General features: G+C 34.3%; 1 protein-coding gene across 1 annotated transcript in view; it reads left to right on the top strand.

The window, feature by feature from the left end:
- The window catches only part of GBE1 (1,4-alpha-glucan branching enzyme 1), a 253,230-nt gene that overhangs the window by 171,999 nt on the left and 54,975 nt on the right, over positions 1-26,256 (top strand). Inside the window, 5 exon segments of the mRNA XM_033134959.1 lie at positions 6,231-6,329; positions 11,746-11,782; positions 11,785-11,855; positions 15,621-15,668; positions 15,671-15,794. Coding sequence (XP_032990850.1) covers positions 6,231-6,329; positions 11,746-11,782; positions 11,785-11,855; positions 15,621-15,668; positions 15,671-15,794 — 379 coding nt within the window.

Here is a 26,256-nt window from a genome sequence, read left to right as displayed (position 1 = left end):
GCCTGCAAGCTTCTCTGAAGCTTCTCTTGTTCAGATGTGATTACCTTTCTTGTTTATGTTACTGCTCTCCGATTGCCAAATGTTCACTAGTTATTCATGATTGCTGAAGGTTCATGATTAACTGTCCCAAAGCTGCACTGTAATGATATAATTTGGTATATGCATAATTGACAATTCCCCTCTTGGTGATAAATGTGATAAATTAAGAAGTTTGTTAAATGCTTATGCTAATTTTGATTTAGAACTAAAATCCCTCTGGTTTTCTGAGTCCTCTGACTAGGAATTATTATTAATATTGAATTCAGTATGTTAAAGCTGTTCTTTGCAAAGTGTAGCGGTTGGCATATAAAAATAATAAGACTCTTGTTAAGAGTCAGAGTTTAGTTGTATTTTCACATTGTTGGCCTTTAGTTCATTGGGATGAAATGAAGTAGTGACTCTCATTCCTGTAGTATTTATTATTTGTATAGCCTTTTTTCATCCATTGTTTCTTAGAACCCCAAATCTCCAACTAGGTGGTATGATTTCCTCGTTTATCTGTGGATAGAGAACAGTTACTCTCTTTAGGCTTTTCCTTGTAAGTGTCTTCTAGGAATAAAACAATGGATCCGAAATTCATGGAATAAATTCTAATATAAAATTCTAATATAAAAAAACCCAAACAATCATAATACCATTTTGTTACCCAGTATTATTTCCCACTCTTTACCAATCTACATTTGGTCATAGTTTATAAATCTTGCTAATACTTGTGTTAATACTTTATGTGCTGAATGTCTTTTAACATCAATCCGAGGTGTTTTAAACTTTTATTTTGTCTTTTATATATTTTAATTGTAAACATCAAAATTTAAATATTTTTTCAATTATATGACAATTCAAAGCACAGATATTACATATGACAAATTACTATAAGCAAATAGGACAAATCAAAAGTGAGTACTGAAAAAAAGAAGCAATATTTAATACATGAAATTTAAAATTGTTACATTGATCTTTTTGTTCATTTCCAGTAAAATAGTTTCATTATCTAGGGAGCCCTTTTCTGATTATCAATGTTTCCACCAATGAAACTTTGAACTTTAGCCTACTTTATATAACTTGGTTTTAGATTTTTTTTTAAACAAGATGTGTCTTCAATTTATTCTACTTAAATTGAAAACTACTTCAATTTCAATACATCACTTTTCTGTCTAGTGAGAGTCTCTTAAAATGTGGAATTGATCCTCATGAACTGGTTTTAAAGAAAGGAATGTGGTGTAACGAATAAGTAACAATTTTATATAAAGTCCTACTGTAGATATTTCAATTTATTATAATGACAATTTTTTCCAGGTTATATTTACAACTCCAAATGGGTACATTTCCTATTTATTTAAAATATTTTTAAATTAAGGTTTTTCCCCTCTTTGAAATAGTCATAAATGCTCTTTAGATATTAAAGAGTGAAAACTATTTAAACTTTATTTGAGACACGTGATTATTTTAATATGCTGTGTTGGTAGGTATCAACCTTTTCATGTTTAAAATAGATTTATTTTAGTGATCTTTATGTTTACCATTTTTTCTTTTAATATTTTAAACAGTCATTAACTTTCCACTTTCAAAAGAAAGCTACAAATATCTTATATGCATAGATGGAAGAACTTTCCAGGATTCAGATTTAAGAGTCAAGACCAACTGGTGTCCAAATAGTTTTTGTTGTTGTTGTTGTTGTTGTTGTTGTTGTTTGTTGTTTTTTAGCAGGCTCTATTTTCTATCAAACTATTTCTTAAAACTACCTTTAGACCAAATAGAGAATGTACCTTTATGTTTTCTTGAGAAAAATTATCTTGATCTTTAATACCAATCTTATGAAAACTCTTACGGGAAGGCATTGTGTCTCTAATTCCAGTGCCTAACATGGGTGCCTGGTATTTTACATATTCAGCCATGTTTATAAGGAATTGAACTGGATACCTATCATATCTGTGAAAATGTAGCATATTTTGATAAATATGACATGTTTTAAAAATGGCTTATTTTCTGTTAACCATTAATCTTTCATTATTTTCAATTTTATAAACTATAAAGTACTATGTAGAAATAAGATATAATTGACACATATTTTATTTTCTTATGGATGTATTCCATCGTGTACTGTATTTACCTATAACTCTCACCCATAAGAAAACTATTAGTAGATTATTTGGGGATCCATAGAGATCATGTATTTCTTTATTCCAGCTTTTCTGTGGGAAGAGTTTGGGGATTGTGTTGTGGAAGAAGCAGCATTTGAGTTAAACCTTAGAGAGCTCATAGTATATGGTAGTCTTTTATAGGAAGTAAGGATAATAATCTAAGGAAGACTTTGGGCAATGATACAAGTAGAAAAGTTTGTGACAAGCACAGGGAAAAGTGGATGAAGTATTCAGTATTTGACATGAGCTAGCACAAAATAATGTTAGAAAGATGTAGGTCTCTTCAATGCATTTTCTGTGTACTTCAGAACAATTATCATAACGATATCACCATGTCACTTCATGATAATAAGTGTGTATGTGCATTTAGGCCCTAGTTTATGAATCCTTGAAGGTCAGATAGTATGTCTTATTTATGTTTAAATCCTAACAGCACCTTCATTCATTCACTGAGAAAATTTACTGAGTGCTTGCTTAATGCCAAGTAGTGTTCTACTATTCTAGCTTCTTGGCAAATATTAGTTAACAGCAACAGCAACAAAACTTCTGCCCCATGGATCTTACATTCTGACAATGAGTGAGGAGGCAGATAATCAAGTAGTAAATTATATCACCAATATCACCAACTCTTAATGTATGTTGAATCTTAAGCTGAAGAATTTGAGTTTTTGATTGTTGGCTATTGAAAGCTATTGATGGGCAGTAATAGGCACAGACTGTCTTGTAAGATGTTAATTTGACAGCAGGTAGTGGGCAGAGAAATTGGAGATGGTGAATTCCATTTAGACACATAGTGGTCTAAGCAAGCAGTAATTAAGTTTACATAAGATAGCGGCTGTAATAGAGTAAAGGAAAATGATTTATTTGGAAGATACTGTGGTGTTAGAATTGCTACTACTTGGCTCATATTTTTGCTCTGGTTATAATAATATATTTTGTTACATCTGGGTCCTTATACCATTTATGTATTTCTTTATTTACTCACTTATCTGTTTATTTATTTATTTGATTATCAGTAATCTGGTGGGGGCATGACAAAGTATAAAGACACTGTTGAAAGACCTGACATCTGAGTCCTGGCTCTACCATTGAGAAGCATGTGTCTAGAGTTCCCTTCGTCTCAATAAGCCTCGGTTTCTCTATCTTCTGAGTGAAGATCCACTAGATAACCTCAGAGACCCTGTCCAAGTGTAACCGACTATATTGAAACCATCTTTTTAAAAAGTTTATTTACTTATTTTTTCAGTTATAGTTGCCATTCAGTGTTATTTTATATTAGATTCAGGTGTACAGCATAGTGGTCAGACATCCATATAATTTATGGAATGACCCCCTCACTTAGTCTAGTACCCACCTGGCACTAGACATAACTGTGCAACATTATTGACTATATTCTCTATGCTGTACTCTATATCACCATGACTATTTTGTAACCACCAATTTGTATTTCTTAATCCCTTCTTTTTTCACCAGTACCCTAACCCACCTCCCTTCTGGCATCATCGGTTTATTCTCTATATCTATTAATCTGTCTCTGTTTTGTTTGTGTGTTTATTTTGTTCTTTAGATTTCATATAAGTGAGATCAGGTGGCATTTCTGACTTATTTCATTTACTGTCATGCCTAGGTCCATTCATATTGTCACAACTGGTAAGATGTCATACTTATGGTGAAGTAATACTCCATTGTATATATGTACCTCATCTTCTTTATCCAGTCATATGTTGTTGGGCACTTGGATTGCTTCCGTATCTTGGCTATTGTTAGTAGTGCTGCAGTGAACATAGGCGTGCATATCTCTTTTAACAAAAATTAGTGCTTTGGATTTCTTCAGATTAATACCCAGAATGGAATTGCTGAATCATAATGTAGTTCTATTTTTAATTTTTTGAGAATGCTCCATAATGGCTGCACTAATCTGCAATCCCACCAACAGTGTACCAGCGTTCCCTTTTCTCCACATCCTCGCCAACACTTGTTTGTTGATTTATTGATGATGGCCATTCTGACAAGTATGAGGTGATATGTCATTGTGCTTTTAATTTCCATTTCTCGCATTATTAGTGATGTTGAGCATCTTGTCGTATGTCTAATAGCCATCTGTATGTCCTCTTTAGAGAAATGTGTCTTCATATCCTCTGCCCATTTTTAATTGGGTTTCTTGTTTTCTTTTCGGTGTTGAGTTGTATGATTCTTTATAAACTTTGGATATTAACCCCTTATCAAATGTATCATGGACAAATATCTTCTCCCATTCCGTAGGCTGTCTTTTCATTTTGTTGATGGTTTCCTTTTCTGTGCAAATCTTTTTAGTTTGATGTAGTCCCATTTGTTTATTTTTTCTTTTGTTTCCCTTTCGTGAGGAGATCAGAAAAAAATACTAGAGCAACGTCAGAAAGTTTACTGCCTATGTTTTCTTCTAGGAGTTTTATGATTTCAGGGCTTACATTTAAGACTTTAATCCATTTTGAGTTAATTCTTACATAAAGTGTAAGAAGGTAGTCCATTTCATTTTTTTTCACATGTATCTGTCCAGTTTTCCTAACCCCATTTATTGAATAGACTGTCTTTACCCCATTGTATATTCTTGTCTCCTTGTCATAGATTAAATGACTATATAGTTATGGGTTTATTTCCAGGCTCTCTATTTTGTTCCATTGATCTATGTGTCTGTTTTTATGCCACTATTGTGCCATTTTAATTATTATAGCTTTGTAGTGTAGTTTGATATTAGTTAGTGTGATTCCTCAAACTTTGTTCTTCTTTCTCAAGATTGCTGTGGCTATTCGGGGTCTTTGTGGTTCCATATAAATTATAAGATTATTTGGTCTTGTTCTGAGGAAAATGCCATTGGTGTTTTGATAGGGCTTGCATTGAATCTATAGATTGCTTTGGGTAGTGTGGGCATTTTAACAATGTCAATTCTTCCTACCCATGAACACCGTACATACTTTCATTTATTTGTGTCTTCTTCAATTTCTCTGAAAGCCGTTTAATTACTTCACTCTTCATATACTAATTCTACTTTCCGTTTCATCAGAAATGAGCTAAGTGAGCTAAGTGCTCACAAAATACACTCCATGTCAGTGCTGTGTATGCAGAGAACAAGGATAACAGATAATGCTACATGTGTTTTTGTGTCTCATGAAAAATCAATAAAAAGTTCACAGTGTAGCTCAAAAATCAATCTAAGAAACTACGAGGTCTGACAATTAGGTTCATAAACTCATCCTAGAAAAAATGCTACATACCTCATTGCTGAATATCACTATGGTCACCTTCAAAGGACTCCCCTTAGGAAGCTATGCACCAATGCCAGTGCCTAGGCCACCCTTCAAAGCAATTTTGGAACTCTTTTTCTGGAATGGCCATCAGTTGTCGTCATATTACCCGTGATATCCTCAATATCATCAAAATGTCTTTCTTTCAATATTTCCTTTATCTTTGGGTAAAGAAAGAAGTCATTGGGGGCCAGATCAGGTGAGTAGGGAGGGTGTTCCAGTACAGTTGTTTGTTTACTGGCTAAAAACTCCCTCACAGACAGTGCCATGTAACTGGTGCATTGTCGTGATGCAAGAGCCATGAATTGTTGACAAAAGTTCAGGTCGTCTAACTTTTTCACGCAACCTTTTCAGCACTTCCAAATAGTAAAGTTTGTTAACTGTTTGTCCAGTTGGTACAAATTCATAATGAATAATGCCTCTGATGTCAAAAAAGGTTAGCAACATCATTGCAACAAGTTCACAAACTTAATTGTCACACCTCGTATGTTTTTTCAATAATAATTCTATTCTTTTGTGTTTTCTGTGACACCAAGGAAAAGAAAAATACAGACTCAGGAGATCTATATTGTCCTGCTGTGAAGAGCATTACACATTATTTGGGAAATGAGATATGCTATTACATTTTTATCATATGTTACCAAAACACTCCAAAAACACATGCTGCTACTTATTGTTTTTATTTACTAGCCTCAATGTTACTGGCAGAAGAATACTTAGTAAAAATTTGAGCAGTGTGAACTGATAATGCTGATGTCTTTTGTTTTAGGATGTATCAGGAATGCCAGCTCTGTGTTCTCCTATTTCCCAGGGAGGGTGTGGCTTTGACTATCGATTAGCCATGGCAATTCCAGATAAATGGATCCAGGTAAGATTTCCTGTAAATTATTTTTTTCCTCACTATGTATTATGTTGGTTTAGTTATTATTTATTTGATTTATTCTTAGTTGTGATTATTAGTCACAGGTATAATAAGTGAAGTACTAAATCTCCCATAAGTGTGTTGATTCTTGTGCTTTTTCATAAGGTACTTTTCAAACTTCTAAAAGTTCTAATTCAAAGTATTCACAGTTGCACTATTCAGGCATGGGAACATATGATTAATATAATTTTAGCTCTGTAAATGGAATTTTACATTATCAATGCAAATATATGAACTTCAGTGCTCTATATTTAAAACACATTATGACTTCATCAATGCATCCATTTCTCCCTGCAAATCATCAATTAATGTAGAAGTTATTCCTTAATTCCCAGTACTTGCTTCATAGTATGGTCTTCCCTCAACATATTTGGATTCGTCCATTCCTTCATTCAGCATTTAAAATTCCTCACCCTGGGTCAAGCGCTAAGAATTAATAATTATATGCAACACCTTACACTTCCTGTCTGATACAATGCTATTAAATTTAATGCAGTTCAAGTAGTGTGGATCGTATTTCATTTCATTTAATGTGCTTACAGGACTAAAGTTGTTATGCAGACTTAGATTTGATATAGAACATTTTTGAGTGGCCAACTCCATAAGCTGAGGCTGAATTTGTGTAAGGAGTCAGATATATATATCAAATAATCACAGCTTTCTGATGAGCCCTTTAGTACAGACGTGAACTGATGCCATGAGATACTGGAAGTGTGTAACTTTGCATAGAAAAACTCTAGAGCCTTTTCTGAAGGAAGTGGTTACCGCAATCACCTCTTAACAGTCTTTCCTGTACCTCCAGGTAGGTTTGTGCAATGCACAACTGTGACTCTAAACCTCTACCAGCACAGCTCCTGCTTCTCCATTTATAATGACTCCTCGAACATTGTCCAGTCAAAACACAAGTGTTTTATAAAGACAGTTATTTAGTCTTAGAAATCAAACACATGAGTGTTTCATCTTAAATACCTTGGAAAGTTGCTTTATATTTGTTCTTTTAAAAAAATGCCGTGGTCTTCAAATTTCTCACCTTGATTTAATGTTTTTATCTACCCACCATTACTTACAATTTCTAATCTTTCACATAGATTTTTTTCCCTAACAAGTACCAGATCTTACTTTTTAACCTCCCATTGAAAAACCTTCATCAGTCTTTGCACAGATTCAGGAATAATTCAAGGTGTACATCAACCTAGAATGTTTCCAAATTGATAATAGCTCAAAGTGGGATTTTTTTTTTCTTTTCTGTGTAAATGATGGTGGTTATTTATTATTTTTTTATTAATGTTTAACTTACTGCACATTTTAGTACTTTGTATGCTCAAGGTACTGTACTGGGCAGTACATTATACAAGTGAAAAGTGTATCGTCTTTTCCTACGTTTAGATATGACTATGCTGTCTTCTTAGATTGTAAATTATCTAAAGGCAGATGCCATCTTCTCTATTATGTAATTATTTAAAAATCTTTTTGCATCATAAAGATGGGCCTTTAGTTAATAAAACCAGAGTTAAAGTCAAATTAAAAAAAAAAAAAACAACTCAGTGATTTTTCCTCCTACTTTTGTAAGTTGTGAATTTAAAAAATAATTGAGTAAATGACTATCATTCCCTCAACAGTCAATAAAACAAACAAAAAGTATTAATGCAAATGACAACTGTATTCAGAATGTATATGGTATTCATTCTTATCTACCCATAGGGTATGGGTTAGATTAGAATGCTAGATTCCATTTATGTTTTTGTTGTTCACAAGCAAATTATTTTACTTGTATGCTTTCAAAATCAGTAGTTCGGAATATCATATTAGTTTAATTATTTGCTGAACAAATATTTGCCTATCTAAAATATGCCAAATTTGCTGTATGTCCTTTCATTGTAGTTGGTCATTTTTATTATCTAATAATGTTCATGTAAAGGTGATATAAGTATTTAATTCATTTGTTTATCCATTGATTCCACTCAATATTTATTGTGCACCTAGAATTTTTTATTATACATAAATATTTAGTTAAACTTTTTATATTGAGAAAATTGTAGATTCACATGCAGTTTAAGAAATAATTCAGTGAGTGAATGAACTAATCAGAAACAGTTTTGGAGACAAAGAGGAAAAACTGAGGGTTGCTAGATGGGCGGAGGGGGGGTGGAGTGGGGGGGAGGGTGAGGGGATTGGAGGGCAGTCGGTGACCACAGGATGGCCACGGGGTTTGAAAATTAATCTGGGGAACGTAATTTAGTGGTTATCAGAGGGTAAGGGGGTTGGGGGGTGGGAGATGAGGGTAAGGGGGATCAAATATATGGTGATGGAAGGAGAACTGACTCTGGGTGGTGAACACACAATGTAATTTATAGATGATGTGATACAGAATTGCACACCTGAAATCTATGTAATTTTACTAACAATTGTCACCCCAATAAATTTAAAAATAATAAAAAAAAAAATTAAAAAAAAAAAAGAACAATTCAGTGAGATCTGATGTCCTCTTCACTAGTATCTCCCCAATGGTAACATCTTGCAAAGCTTTGGTACAATATTACAACCAGGATACTGACATGATATGGTCAAGATTCAAAACGCTTCCATCACCACACAGGTCACACTGCCTTTATAGCCACACCTGCATCCCCTCCTGGCTGCTTAACCTGCGGCGACCACTAATCTGATCTCCATTTCTATAATTTTGTCATTTCAAGAATGTCATATAAATGGAATCACATAGTATGTAACCTTTCTGGATTGCTATATTTTACTCAGCAAAATTCTGTGGAGTTCTATTCAGGTCGTTACATGTATCACCAGTGAATAGTATTCCATTGTATGGATGTTCCACACTTTGTTTAATCAGTTGCCCATTAAAAGACATCTGGATTATTTCTCGATTTGGGGTATTATAAATAAAGCTGCTATAAACTTTTGTGTACAGGTTTTCTATAACCATAACTCATACTCTAGGATAAATGCTCATTTACTTTTATTACTCCAGGATAAATGCCCAAAAGTGCAATTACTGGATAATAATAGTAGTTGGATTAATCTTTTAAGGAACTGCCACACAATTTTGGGTAGCGGTACCATTTTATATTCTCACCAGCAACATTGGAGAGATACAGTTTCTGTACATCCTCACACAATAGCACTTGGTATTGTCACTTATTTTTACTTCAGTCATTCTAATAGGTGTGTAGTGACATCTCAGTGTGGTTTTAATTTGCATTTCCTTAATGGCTCATAATGGTGAACATCTTTTCACGTGCTTATTTGTTTTCTGTGAATCCTCTTTGGTGAAATGTCTGTTTTTGTTGCTTGACCATTTTCTAATTGGATCAATTTATTACTGTGAAATTTGAGAGTTTTTTATATATTCTATATTCAGCTGTTTTATTGGACACGTGGTTGACTAATATTTTCTCCCAATCTCTTTACTTGTCTTTTTATCCTCTTCCTTTGTGCTTTCACAGAGCAAAATTTCTTTGTTTATTTTAAATTCGATGAAGGCCAATTCATCTTATTTATTTATTTATTTTTGCCGTTTAGAGATCTCTTTTGGTGTCAAGTCCAAGAATTCTTTGACTTTCTTACGTTTTTCTATTAAACATTTTATAGTTTTACTTTTATATTTCTAAGTTCATGATCCATTTTGAGTTAATTTTTGTACCATGTGTAAGATTTAATCAAGGCTTTTTTTTCTTTTGACTGTGATGTCCAACTCTTCCAGCATGATTTGTTAAAACGTCTCTCCACCTTCCGTTGAGTCGTTTTGTACATTTGTCAAAAATTAATTGGACATATCTGTGTAGATCTATACATTAGTTTCAAATTATTGCTGTATCTAATTACCACAAACTTAGTGACATATAAACACAGTTTACTATCTCACAGTTCTTACCGTTCTGTAGGTCACAAATCTGAAATGGGTCTTACTAGGCTAAAATCAAGGCACTCGTAAGGCTACATTCCTTCTATAGGCTCTGGCTTCCTTGTCTTTTCTAGCTTCCAAAAGCAACCTATATTTTTTGTTCATGGCTCCTTCTTTCATCTTCAAAGCCAGCAATGTAGCATCTTCAGATCTCTCTCTTATTCTGTCAATTCCTGTCTCTTTTTTCAGAAAAATCCCTGTAGCTACATTGGTATTCACAGATTCTGACCATTCTGTTCTGAACATCTGTGGGTGGTCATTATTTTGCCTAACATTCTGCCCCCTGGTGCTCAGTGACTCACAAGCCATTGTGGGGGATGGCTAAGCACATCTGAATTCCATAAGGGGAAAAAGAAGTCAACAAAGGAAGATACCAGCAGACCTGAACCCAATTTTGGGTACCAAAGTCTGCATTTCTATTGTTGCGTAATGAATTACCACAAACTTAGCAATTTAAAACATCACTCAGTTATTATCGCATGGTTCTTCAGAGGACATCCATTGTATTCAGAGGTTTCACCCACACTCTAGGTAAAGGCTTACACAAAGGGGTGAATATGAGGTAGCAGGACTGGTGGAGGGCAGCCTTGAATTTTGTCTATCACAGAGTTCAGTTGACACTTTGAACAGACAAACGAGCCCACAGAGACAGCGTGTGTTGAGTAAATGAGAAGGGGCTCTTTTGAGGACATAATTTGAGGAGCAGCAGCTTTTATAGGATAGGCTGCGGAAGAGACTTTGCAGAATGCCTAGAGTGGTGGGAAAAACAACAAAACAATCAGGAGTTGCACAGTGGTAGACTAAGAAGGAAAACATTTTAGGGGGAGGAGAGGTCACCTTGTCACCACATACAGCTAGTACTTGCCTAAGAAAGAGCAAGGTCATCTGAAATCGTGGCAAGGTCACTTGCATTGAAGAGGTGTTAGTGGGGGCAGAAGCCAGATTGAAGACTGACTGACAAATGAAGTGGAGACAAAAATGTGTTGTGTGTTCAGATGACAATTATTTCATAACAGTCTTTGAACTTTGAAATAATAATTGTTTTTTCAATTATCGCTTTTAAAGAATGGACCACAATACTATCCCTGCTACTTTTTTTTAACCCAACCTAAAAATATAGCCAGTATCTCTCTGCCTTGTAAAAGTTACAGAATTACATTGAACAACACTTTTCTGTAGTTATTAATCAAGAGGTAGTTTTGTTACAGGGAATAAAAGATTGCAAAAACCCTCAAGTGCAATGATCAAACTATCTGAACACTGTTACTTGGACAGTCTGCTTAAAAGCTGTGATTTCATGAAAAGGTTAAACGAAGATATCTTTGCTGTGTGTGTGTGCTTGTATCTGCGTGTCATATAATTTGTATCGACAGGATGTATACCTTCAGGATGGGAGTTAATGTGAAAACAGTGATTTATGCAAGTTATTTTCTCTCCCTCTAGCTACTGAAAGAGTATAAAGATGAAGATTGGGATATGGGCAAATAGTATACACACTCACAAACAGGCGCTACCTTGAAAAGTGCATCGCTTATGCAGAGAGCCATGACCAGGTAAGTGGATATGTTTATAGCTGCGTATGTCTCTCGTTCTCTCTCGTTCTCTCTCTCTGTCTCTCTCCCACTTTCCCACGTGCTTCTATTTATTTGCATATGTAAAAACAAATTTCTATAGTCTAATACAATTAATATAACTTATTATTATATCTATCTACATCTATCTGTGTCTTTATATGAAAACTACTTATACTTGCAAACATTTTAAAATTATTTTGTAGATCTATAAATTCCAGCTTCAAAATGCAGTGCTATTTTTACCCAGCCCAAACTCTAATGAAAAGATAGTAAAGGACAGTTGCAAGTACTATCTTTCGTATTTTCTTTGTTGTAACGAGAGAATGTTTTTGCTGATCCAGGTAAATTTAATTTTCCATTTTTGGTTTCCTTCTAGAGGTTTTCTTTTATGCCTTTCTTTTATGCTTTCGCCATTTTCTCCTGCCATCACTAAAATCTCCTGCTAATTGATCACTGTCCCCTCAGCTTCAGCCACTTTTCTCTAATGTATTCTGAGGTATTTTGAAGACAAAGCTCGTTTTGTCAATCGAGATCTTATCTTTGAGTTAAGCTTGTCATTCAAGTTCACAGTTATCCAGGCCTGAGCCAAAGTGTCTACCTTCATTCTCTGCTCAATTCTCCAAGCATTATTCCTCAGAGCTGTAAAATTCCCACCCATTCAGATAGGTCAGGCACATTCCAGTCATGTACTTTTCCCCACACACCTGCCATTCCTGCTTCACCTGGGGAGCTCCTACAAAGACCCAGTACCCTGCTCAGATACAGTATTCTCCCTGAAGCCAGTATCAGGTGTGCAGGGTAGGAATAATTGCTCCGTCTTCCATGTTCTAATCATGGTTGCCGCAGAAAATTTATTTTTATACCTTTGTATTTCCAGCCTTACTATTGTGACGGCTCCTAGTAGTCACTCAATAAACATAAACGGGTGGGGGAGGCCATTTGGCTATTTAAAGCTGTATTGATCCTCATAAACACAAACAACATACAATGTACTCATTGTATATTGAAAACGAGACAGTAAAAAGTTTTGAATTATTTGCAGTATATGTGTACTAAGAAAATTGAAGCTCAAAGAATAAGCTTTTCTGTCATTCAGCAGAAATTAACTATTCAAGGTAAACAGCTGATCTTTTAGGTGTCTCCTCTAATTATTAAGAAAGTGGAAGTACATAGATCGGAAGTCAGCTACAAAGACCCATGGGACAAATTCTGCCTGCTTCCTGGTTTTGTGAAGTTAATTGGAACACAGCCATGCTTATTCATTATATATTGTGTATAGCTGCTTTTGAGACATAATGGCAGATTTACATAGTTAAGACAGAAAGTGACCAATAATGCCTAAAATAGGTCCTGTTGGCCATTACAGAAAATCTGCTGGCTCATGAACTAGATATACACTAAATTTTGCATCTTCCAAATCATGGCAGGGCTGTCTTTTCAACTTAATTGGCGGGAAAGCAGATCCAATGAATATAAAAACACCAGAACTAAATTACAACAAAATAAGAAATGAATAATATTAATTTTCTTTTCATTAATTAGGATGGGGAACCACTCATCAAACACCTAACAATGTGAAACTAAAATAACATGCATAAATTGTATCTTTCTATTGCAAAACTTCTAGCAGTTGTAGCACGTTTTGAGCTTTCAATATACGGTATGTCCATTTTATATGAATGAATGAATGAATGAATGAAATGAGTAAGTGGAATAAACAAATTGAAGGTGAAATTGATAGATTACTTTTCAAAATTGTCTTCACAAATGTACAGAGACATTATAGATTTACCAAGAATTATTTTCATCCTTTAAAGATTTATATGATTCTACCTTGTATACAAATTGTCGGGAATGTACAAAAAAGATGCAAGTTGCCTAGTTCTTTCTAAATCAAATGTACAAATAAATCTTATAAAAGTATAAATATGTATATTTATGAAATGGATAATATGGAAATATATACATCATAGTAAAAATCTAACAGAAGTTATCAAAATGATTTTATAAACATAAGAGATTATAGAAGTATACCCAGTTTTACACATAAAAATATAATTAAACAATTCTGAACAAGTGGAACGGGCAAATTTTTAAGAAATATTGCTATCGAAACACAATTTCATAATTCTATCTGTATCTTATATGCATTGTTTTCAACTTGTTTTAACATACCGCCCTATTTTTTTAATTACATTTTTATTGGGGTGACAATTGTTAGTAAAGTTACGGAGCGCCACCTATTTTCAAACGAAGCTTATATGGAACTCTAAGTTATATGTCAGATTGAAGCTGCATTTATTGGTACGTGTATTATTAGTCTGATAGGGCTTTCATAACAAAATACCACAGACAAAGTAGCTTAAATGACAAATTTATTTTTTATGGTTCTGGAGGCAGAAAGTACAAGATCAAGGGGTCAACAGATTTAGTTTCTTCTGAGGCCTCTCTCGTAGGCTTGCAGACGGCTGGCTGTCTTCTCTCTGTGTTCTCATGTGGTCTTGCTCTGCGCACCGTCATCCTTGGTGTCTTTTCCTATAAGAAAACCACTCATATTGGATTCGGGCCTGCCCTATCACCTCACTTAACCTTGATTACCTCTTTAAAGGCCTGATCACCAAATATAGTCATATTATCCCTTAAGACTTCAACATGAGTCGGAGTTGGGGGGGAGCACAATTCAGTCCATAACAGTACACATTTTTTTCTGTTCTGATTTAAAATATTTACCTGGAAGTTAAAGAACAAAGAGGCTGCTTTGATAAAGCAAAAAAACCAAAACAAAAACCAAATGAACTCTAGTACTATAGATGACAATTACCATCTGATCAAACTGAGAATTCTTGTGGCAAGAACCATATTCTGAGCCAGTTCTTTCTTGGCCCTCAAACTAAGGGCAAAATTATAACAGGATTGTAAGTAAAAATATTTTTCTAAAAATGAAAATAATTATAATAGGGTAATGAGATCACAGTTTAATCTGTATTATATGTTTCACTATACATACATTATTTTTTTCAATGAAGAACACTTTGCATTAGTTAGCTGTTTTTAACCATGAATAATTCAGATTATTAAGAGCCCTCTCTTCTACTCAGCATGTTTCTGAGTTACTTTCCCCATTTATCAATTGTTATAGTTTCATGTAAAACAAATTTCAGCTTAAATGAAAAATCAAGTGAGAAAAAAAAATTTACGTTTTAAAAACAAAGTTGTCAATCCTCTGCTGAAGGGGAGGATAGTCCGCTGTATGATATTCATATACATGTTACATATAAATACATATACATATATAAATACGTATACTTACATATAAACATATGTACATATAAATTATTTTTTAGAAACTTACATTCTTTCAAAACAAATAAATTCATGGGATGCAAACTATTTCAAAAATCCATTTAGTATGCTCAACATTATAATAAATATTTATTCTAATTTCAGATAATTTGAAGCATCCTCTCAGGTATAACAAATAGGTGGCTTCTCACGAATTTTTCACCACGCACTTTTAAAAATAAAAATCAGTCCTGAAAACATATGCGTCGATCGCTAACATGTTTTACCAGATCACCTTCAACACAGAAAGAAATGATTGGAAAATACATAAAATTAATGGAATTAACACACCTCTCCTACATTGTTTTCCACCCTGTGTAATCAGTCCTGTTATTTTAGTGTAAATCAGAGCTGACTAGGACCTATTCTTTGTATTTATCTCAGTGACTTTTACTTCTGTAGGCACTCGTTGGGGATAAGTCACTGGCATTTTGGTTGATGGATGCTGATGAATGTATACCAACATGAGTGTTCTGGCACCTTTGACTCCAGTTATTGATCGTGGAATACAGCTCCATAAAATGATTCGACTCATTACTCATGCACTTGGCGGTGAAGGCTATCTCAACTTTATGGGTAAGTGTGGGTTGAACACATATCCAATCTATGTTTAAAATGTGAACTCTTAGGTTGGTGCAAAAGTAATCGCGGTTTTTGCAATTATTTTAACCTTTTAAACCGCGATTACTTTTGCACCAACCTAATAATATTACGTACGCATAAGTCACGTAGAATATTTTGATTTGGCTGTTTAGATTTAAAATACAAAACTACAGCTGTGTGTATTTACTATACTATCATGCGTAAACTACAAAAACTAATTAAGATTGTGATACTAATATACCACATGAAGCAAAAATAAGTAGTCTAATAGCTGGTATTTTATTCAATATGTTTGTAAGTGGAGTGAAGTATTTTTTAAAACTCGAATTATTATTTGGAATTCAATCATTCTGGGTCTATTGAATTATTATAGTGTTTATACATTAAACATAAGAAAGAGGAAATTGTCATGTCATAACATAGTATGCTAATATAATTGGTTTTCTTTGAGGTAATTGTACACCAGTATATTTGCATTATAAATGTGAAAAACAATGGCCCAGGATATTGTGATGGTTAAAAAAATTATTTTAAAAAGTACAAGAAAAAAAAGTATTCAAAGATCATCGGTGTCTGCAGGATCTTGAATGATAAAGTATAGAAATCAACGAATACAGTTTTCTGTTCTATTTGGTTAACAATGACCATTTGAACATGTGAATTTTAGGAGATATTGCCAGCTGTTAGCCTAGAGAGAGACAGACGGGTAAATGCATGTCTGAGGCTGCCTTACTTTTCTACAGTGAAAGCCTTAGTGCTACAAATTAATTCATTTGTTTCTGGATGTTTTTATAGGGAATCTCAGATTGGAGTTTTAAAAGCTTCAGTTTGTGTTAGCTCAAGGTTAGAAAGCCAAGCCCAGTAAACCACTGGCTAATGCATGACTGTACCATTGGATGCACTGCTCTTCTCTTAGGCTCATCAAAATTTGTTATTATCCCTAACCCTCCCGGAAGTTTCCATCCCGACCTGTGAGGCTGCACCATCATGCCCCACAAGCACCAGGCCAGATTTCCTAGGCAGACTTAGGAGGCATTTATCTATAAGTAAAATCAGCCTGTGTTCCTTAAAAGTAACTTGTCCTCTCTGACTCAGTGAGCATCATTCACAAATATGGCCATTCCGGTAAAGCCTTAGTTGCACAATCATTTTATTAAATTATATTCTGATAAAAAGATGGACTCTATGAGCCTATGGAAATAACTATGTCACCATGTAAAGTAAGGCGAACTGGGCGGGGGGTTTAGTGAAAGATTTTTAAATGTTTTATTTCATTTACAAAAGCAGAGTTTATTAAGTTGTTACAGTCTATAGATAGCTTAAGGGAAAAAAACGAAGGACTACCTTATATACTTGGAAACTAAAACCATTTTTCAGAGAATCAAAATAAAATAAGACCTCTGAGTCCATGCAGTCCGTCCTAAATAACTCTTGAGGCCCACTGCATCTGAAAATTCTAGAAATATGACTCAGTCTGTTGCTTTAGTCTGGAAGTTGTGAAAAACTATTAAATATATGACTACCTGGATAAATTTAACACTCAGGCGCGTAAGAGTCCAGAGTTCAGTAGGTTGAAGTACCTACTGGGCTCCTGTTCCTGAAACTGTCCTTCTTTGTTGAAGACAGTTCTGGCCTGTAGAGAACAACAGAGCCTCCAGGCAAGCATCAGTGTAAAACATAACTGCAGATGGCAGACTTAATGGCCCCAGTTAACTTAGCATTGATAACTTTCACATAAGGAAGGAATGATGAAAGTTCATACTGAGAACTCTTTCCTGCGTCTTGGTCAGTATTTTCCCTGAGGGTATAAAGAGATCAAGGGCAGCTTGGGTGTTGACAGACCTTCAGGAACTTCATAAACTTTGTGAAATATTTATATTAATATCCTATTAACTGTATGTATTCAACCTAGGGTAGGCTGAACATCTGTTCTATGTTGGAAATTCTTCCCATGGAACTTTCAACAGTAACATGGTCAATCAATATATTTCTAGCATCTCTTTCTATAAGGGCTATAAATTGACTGTATTTGTGGAATCAGATATAATTTTGATATAGGCCTCAGAGATCTTTTGAAGTTTTATTCTGACTTTTGTCCTTGAAACAAATGGCTTCTAATGCTTAGCTCCAATACAGCACCATTTTTTTGTATTCCTTCTATCTCAGCATGTTAAGTAAATCTTGCATTTCTCTACCAACTTTAAAATCAATACTCTCCAAATGGCTCTAATTTCTTATTATTCGTGTTGTTTTATGAGACTTCATATTTCCTCATGAGCTATCTATTTGGTCCATTTTCTGGTCATGTCACTGCACTGTCCTGTTTAATGGCTTCAGGGATTGCAGTGTCCTCTGGCTGACCAGTAAGCCTCACAGAAATCAGCTCCCATGGGTCTCCCGTGGATTCTTCTGCTCCAGCCAAACAAGCCTTCTCTCAGGTCATTGAATGTACCAACCTCCTTCTACTCTGAACTCTCTACTTCTTGCCATTCTCCCTCTTGGAATATCCCACTCCAACACTCCCTCCCTTTCCCGACCACATCCTTCACCTACAAGGCTCGTTTCCTTAGGGAGGGCTTTCCGAAAGCCCCCAGTGATGCTAGTTTTCCTTGTAGATATTTTTATAACCGTGTATACTTACCTTTCACGACACTTAACCAAATTACATTAGAAAAACTGTGACATGTATGATTCCCTTGATGAAATTGAAACTCCCTGAAAAATAGAGGTCACCTGTACCTTATTCACAATTATATCTCCAGGAACTAGTAACAAGTAGCACAGTAATCTAACACATCACAGGCTTTGACATTTTCTTGGAAAAGGATATTAGCTATATATATATATATATATATATATATATATATATATATATATGTATAATATTACCTTATAATATTTTCAGCTGTAGATCATTAGCTGCAATCACCACTTGTAGTTTTAAGCAAAGTAATTTTTTTCAAGTGGCATATAAAAAAATTAATATTTAAAAAGATCTATTTAAGAAATTCAAGACTGAGGAGCAACTTGGTTGTTTACTCATGTTTTAGGCATTTTTCAACTTCTTAGCTTTCTGGAATTTTAATTTTATTTCTCCCTAGTAGAGAAAGAGTGAGTTAAAAGAAGTAAGGAAATAACACATATTTGCAGTTTTTTAATTAAACCATGTTTACGTAAATTTGTCAGGCATTTAAGTATGTGTTCTACTATCGAAAATTATTAAGGTAAATAATAGATTTTCTCAAAATGATATCAGTTTGGCTGATTTGTTTTGTTTTGTTTTACGTACTCCTGAGTTTCAAAAAATTATTTTACTGTAGTTAAATCAGAGGAATATTCACTATGAATTTTTTGATTTGCTATTTTAATTGGTAATGAATAAATAAACTTATATTTCCTACTCTTCTGTCATATAATCATATGAAAGTATCAAATATAGAAGAGGGAAGCAGGGATGGCTAAATCATTTTTATATTTTTATATCACTGATCATAAGAGAGTTTATTTATTGACATATCATTTCTGTACGTTCTAAAACACTTTCATATGCATTGCCTTACTTAATCTTCATAAAGTTTTTCTTTCTTTATACTGTACCTTAGTTCAAAAGAGACCAGGGGTAAAAGTTAGACAAATACAAAAATATGCTATGTGGACATTACAAGTCCTGTTGTGCTAAAACTGCAGTTGGGAGAGGCAAAGGGACATGCCTAACTTTGTACAAACTAGACAATGACAGCAACTGGTTGGTGGTTTTTTCTGATTTCCAATTTGAGAAAATTATTAGGTTAGCCACCAAAGAATAATTAATGAATACCTTTTTGGGAAAAGGTAGAGCATAGTGGTTTAGCAAACTGAGTGGGAGTCTAAGCTTTCTATCTGTGTGACGGGTAAGGTGATCATCACTTGAGCCCATATCTGCTCATTGGTAAAATGGAGTGGTGCCTGCCTCAGGATTGTTTTAAAGGTGAAATGATTTAACACGTATACAAGACTCATAATATTCCCAGGCACATAGCTCTTAGTTAACTTGTATTTCAATATAAATTTAATTTTAAATTAAATTTACTACTACTATTTTTAATATTATTAATTATTCTATTAAATATATGGTTCCAGAATGCTGACTTTCCAAATCCATCTAAGAGTGTTTCTTTAGAATCTTGTCTGATGGTACATTGTTTAACATAGAACTTTCTTAAAATGTTTATTTCCTCTTTAAAATAACAGAAAAGTAATAAGTATTTGTTAAAAAATCAAATGACATTTTCCCAGTTGATACTGTGTGGCAAATTAAGTCATTTCTTCAGTCAGTCTCACCAAGAGTAAATAGTACTTTTTTCCCCGTTTAATTTGCAGTGACATTTGCTGAATGTTGCTGTGAAAACACCTTACTTAGCATTCCTGTGTGAAGAGGTCTGAGAGTTGCCCCAACTAGTTGTCATTTCTAGGATGAGCCAATATCATATTGATTAGTTAGCATTTATTATGTATCGTATTATATGGCGTCTGTGCATGAATCTGTGGAAGCATTGGATAACACTTACTATGTTTTTTTCTGGCATACCTGTACACAGAATTGAGAAGAGAGAGAGACAGAGAGAGAGAGGTTAAATTGATTTAAGGCAAGTTCAATGTAAAAAGTTAGTGAATTTGAGATATGTATCAATTTAAACTAGAAATTTAGTGTATTTATAATATATTCTAAAATGTGTTGTAACACAATTTATAAAGTTCCTTCATGCTTCAGACGTTTATATGTATCTGCTATGTACCAGGTATTGCTAAGTGGTGGATATTCTGAGTTGAAAATAGTTCTTGTCCTCAAGGTCTCAAAACTCAAAAGGAAATACAGGCAAGTAAACAGACAAATATCTGTATGCTCCTACATGCACCAGATACAGTGATGAGGTCAGCAGAGAATGTCATGTCAGTAAGGGGGAAACTAGGTGAGGAGATTGTTGGTGAAATTTATGAGTGGCTTCAGCCAGCCAGACTCAGAATAGAAAGGCATAAGAAAGCCATGCAACTGAATCAGTGAAAGTTTATGTAGGAGAGGGCTGAAGCAATGGAGTGAGATTAAAGTCACTTGGGAGTATTAAACTTAAAATAAATGAAAAAATCGGGGCCTAAGGAAATCAATTTAAAGGTCATTCATTGATTGGTTTAATGAAAAATGTAGTTTTCAGTCACTTTAAAATATCATGAACTCTTCAGTAAGAAAGATCTGATATTGATAGTTGAATGGTTTTATGGTTTATTTTTTCTCTATTAATATAACTGAAAGAATATAGATTAGAACAAGTAAGATGTGTATCGTTGATAACCTATATGGAGATGTCTTTGATACTTTTTATAACCATTGGTTGTTTAATAATGTTTAACTGATGGTTAAAAATAAATATAAAATGAAAAACATCTGCTTTACACATAGGATGACCTCAGTGAACACGTTAATCACATGTAGATTAACTGCTAAAGCAATTCAAAGAAAAAAATGGGGCTAGAGATATATTATGCCCAGTTTGCTGGTGGTTATCTGGTTAAAATGGAAGTGCTGTCCTTTCCTAATCCAATCATCTGAGGCAGAGTGAGTGGTCACATGGCTTCATCATATGACCTCTCAGGAATTGCTGTAAAGAGAGGTGGTTCCACAGGCAAATGCGAGACTAGGTCCAGTGATCACAGTACGAGGAAAAACCACCACTACTGATCCTGTAGGTTAGTGTCATATAATACCAGGATAATGGCATTGATAGGATTTTTTTTTAATTAAGACTGCTTGAAATTGTACAAAAAGAGGAGAAACTAAGTATTTAATTCATTTAAAATGTAAATAGAAACAAACATTTTTAAATGCTTTAAATATTTTACTTGATATCTTAAAATATCAAGTAAAGCATAAACTAAAATCTAAGTACTAAGCACATATCTTGTTGATTTAATATATTGGCAGACAAAGCAGAATGGAATTTTAAGAAATGTTATCATTGAGTTGGAAGTCTTTTTTGTGTGTGTGTGAAAAAATTTCTGGCTTTTCAGAAAGCTCTTTGTAACCCTGTCATAGGCGGAGCAGTGCAAAGGAGAAAGTTACACTGGACTGCTAACTCGAAATATTTTCTTCACTGTCGTGCAATCAGGTGTTTTATCTAGTAACTTTAAAACAACTTTTGTTTTTGTTTTTTATTTTGTTCTGTAGTGGTTTTTTTTTGTTTTTGTTTTTTTGGCTTTGGTTTTTTTTTTTTTTTTTTGTGAGGACTTCAATCTTTTTATTGAATTGAGACCTTGTTGCCAGTTTTGTTTCAAAGGAAGTTTTTTATTCCCCCTCTCCCCTTTTGGTATTATATCATCTCCTTTAATTTCACCATATATATAGATAGAGATTCAAATGCAGAGTGATCTGCATCACTTTAGATACTGTGATGTTCATATTCCACTTGTTCAGAAGGCCTTTGACCTAAAGTAAGAATTATTCTTGGCAATGGAAGCTTTGCTTTCTCGGTTGTCATTTTCTTCTTCCTCTTGGGGATATAGTGTTTTAGAAGACCATTATCTAAGTGAGTAGACCTTCACTCGATTTGGTATTTTAATGTTGCATATAACTCTCTGGGTATATCTCAAAAACATAAATGATTGAAATTTCTCATTGAAAATATATTAAACTAGCAGAGTTAAATCAATGAAACTCACAACATTTCACTACTATAATACAGCACAGCAGTCCAGAAAACGGAAAACACATGTTGTAGTCATAAAACACACGTTCCTCATGACATCAGATGGTAATGCATAAACTGAAATGTCAGAAATAATCTGGAATTAATGGGGCACATTGATTTGTTTGTGCGTTCATTCATTTATTCATTCAAGTTAAACTTCGTCGTTTCCATGTCAATTTCTGGATGCAGGTACGGGTTGGTTGTAAGTGGATTTGTGTGAGGGTAAAGAAGTTCATGCCTGATAGCTTTTATATTCCTAGCGAGGTCATCATTAGAGAGTGGAAGGAGTAAGCGGCATTTGAGACAAAAAGGAGAAGCATGAAATGGACATCTCCAGGTGTGGAAAACCTAGAGAACCATAGTAGGATATCTAGGTAATATCGAATGCTCATTTGAGATTTGTAATCAAGGCTATAAATTGAATCACCATTTTGGTTGTGTGATTTTTTTTCTAGAAGGCCATGGTTGATCGAGGTTTGGAGTTTTGTCAGAAATCTCTCAAAAACAGGAAAGGGTTTTTGAAAGTATTAGGAAATAACTCATATTGAACCAATAAATCAACTGGTTCTCGAAATTGCCCATTGAATGACCTGGGGAGTTACAAAACATACTAGGAATTGTTGGTTGAGTTGGTCTTGGTCGTAACCTGGGCTTTGGAATTTTAAAACTAATTTCCAGGTTATTTGTAAGGCTAGGGAAGAGAGAATTGCATAAGGATGTCAGAGATATAGAAACTTCTTCAGTTACAGAACAGAAATTGCAGAGGGCATAGTAGGAGGAAGAAAAGGGCAGATGGGATATATAACAGTATGTGGTTAAGTCCACCTGTCCATGAATGGCCAAGGGGGCTGGGCTTGGACTTCCTGTAGCAAACAGGGCAGGTAGGAATGGGGCTGCCCTTGGAATTTTCCTGATTGATATGGAGAAGCACTTTCAAATACATTTTTATCAATAGATAAAATTTAAATCAGAAGCCTTTTCTGCATTTCATATATTGTTTGCTCTATTTATAAACAAACCAAAATCATGACTAGAGAGCAAACAATGTTTTGTTCATAATGTGGGTCATCAATATGTTTTACTACTTTCTTGTTTAGGACTCTTATTACCATGGTGTTATTCTAGTTTCTGTAATGAGTGATACCTGTAGAGAAAGAGGCATAATTACAAACTGGCAATTTTCTCTCTCAGCAGTATTTTGAAATTTCCATTACTAAATATGAAGGATTTTCTCAGTATGATTATATTGTATTTTGACGTTTGAAATTCTGTGGGACATTCTTTAATGAATATGTTACATTCTCCCCAAAGCCACGGGGGATGTTGGATGGATTTTGTCCGAAATGTCAGTCTGTATTTAGTGATAGCTACGTTATACTTGAATGTAAATGTGTGATCTTACTGCAGTCTTCCATCTGTGATTGTTTTGTGTCAAACTTGTAAAGTCTTCTTCTTTTTGATAGATAGGAATACAATAAAAATTTAAATGTCTTCCTGCTAAGTGCTGGAATTGAAGCAGTTATAAGAAGACAAAATGCACTCTCCAGAACAGTGGGAGTGCTAATTTTTGGCATTTTCTCTTAGCTTGTTGAGGCAAGTTTACTGAACGTAACATGACTAGTAGAGGTCTATAAAACTGAGCTGTGAAAAACTGCATAATTCTCAATAGGAGCAGTTGTAAAATGGCTTGAAGCCCTGTTAAAATGCTCAGAGACACAAATAGCATCTATTTTAAATGGCATAGACTTGAAAGTAATGGCCCTGATTTGATTTACAGCACACTGATAACCAATTTTAGCTGGCATTTAATGAGAACTTACCATCGGTACGATATTGTGCTAAGAGTTAAGGAAGTGCTGCTGTAATTACCTGGAGAGCTTTATAATGCTGAAGCTTGAGCCCCACACAACCATTCGAGCTACAGCCATTGAGTGTGAGGCTTTGGCAGTCGGGCTTTTAAAAAATCTCACCAAGTGATTTTAATTTGTGGGGATACAACATAGAGATCAACTGATGGAGGGTAATGGAAAAATGAAAGTTGGGCCACAGAGAGATCCAGACTGTGAGAGAATCACTGGAGTGATGGAATCTCTTGTCCTTTCCTCATGTGATTTAAATACCCTCCTCAGTACTGGAAATGTTCTTTCTGCCAGGTTAATTTTCACAGCAGCACGTCTAAATCCTTGTTGATTATAACCGGGGAGAAGAGTCACGTTAGAAAAACTTCATCTTAACTTACTAGAGAACGTTTCTGATGTAACTTATCCATATTTTTCTCTCATTGTGGCCAAATTGAATACATCACACCTATTTACAAATAGGAAAAGGATCTACCAATAATCTGGATGTTGAGAGGAAAAAAGAAGCAACTGAACCCAACTATCCTTAATTCTTCTCAGCATTTGTCTCAGGGTAGAATGCTTGTAAGGTCCCTACAGTTCTTCTTTGAGGATATGTGTGGTTGTCAATGGTTGTCAACGGGTGTGGAGTTAATGACTCCTTCTGAGCTACCATTGAGCTGGGCTGACCTACTGAAGTTCCAAAGAAAGAGTTAAAGCAGTAGAGTGAGACCCACTGCAGCTCCCCAGTCTACACCCGTCTAACAAGGTGTACTGCTCTCTGGTCCTTTGCCTCAAAGCATTTTACAACAGAAGCAGGAACTTTTCTCTCTTTAGTTTATTTCTGTAAAACCCCATCAGAGAAATACTACATGAATTACTACTATTGATTCAATTGTTTCTTTTCATTAGAAAGACTTGCTGGGAAAATAGGATTGTTTTTCTTTGCAGGATATTCTAACTAGTGCAATATTCTCTTTCATATGTTACATATGGATTTTAAACCAAAACCTACCATCTAGGGTGTTGACCTTTCTCCTAAAGAAGTTGTATAAGCATATCATCATAAAGAAAGACAATTCCCATGCACAGGAAGGTACTTGATTTTCTTTTCATCTCTGTTTCCTCAAGATGAGATAATCAGAAATAGAACTTTCAACTTGGAGGCTGCACAGTGGGTTTCCTAATGTAACAAACCTATAAAGTAGGCCTGGATCTTAGAATTATTCCCAGTGAAAAGAGCACAGTTGTTTCTGAAATTAATATTTGATTTTTTTTGCTCTTAGGCTACCATTACACACACACACACACACACACACACACACACACACAATGTGTATATAAATGTACTATATGCATTTATAATGTATATTTTATATATTAAATAATATTTCATTATATATATACATTATAAATATACATTATATATATATATATATATACACACACACACACAATGTGTATATAAATGTACTATATGCATTTATAATGTATATTTTATATATTAAATAATATTTCATTATATATATACATTATAAATATACTATATATATATATATATATATATATATATATATATATATATACATACACACACACACACACACACACACACACCACTGAATGGAATCAATATCCATGTAGCCCTGGATTAGAAGGAAACTCCTAGTATATAAACCCCTCCAGCTCCATGTTGAGTTATACATGACTGAGTTTATAGAGTGGAGGTACTTTAACATTATTTAGAAATGTAGAAATTTTATCAAACCTTCTTTATTACTTTATTACCTAGCATTTTGGAAGAACTCCAAAGCCTCACTTCCTAATCATGAGCTTCAGTGTCCCTCAAAACATTCCTCTAAATCTAGGGTGTCAACT

Source organism: Rhinolophus ferrumequinum, chromosome 2 (assembly GCF_004115265.2).
Source record: "Rhinolophus ferrumequinum isolate MPI-CBG mRhiFer1 chromosome 2, mRhiFer1_v1.p, whole genome shotgun sequence".
NCBI classification, from domain to species: domain Eukaryota; kingdom Metazoa; phylum Chordata; class Mammalia; order Chiroptera; family Rhinolophidae; genus Rhinolophus; species Rhinolophus ferrumequinum.
The sequence above is the reverse complement of the archived record's forward strand: the minus strand, read 5'-3'. Positions and strand labels throughout refer to the sequence as shown.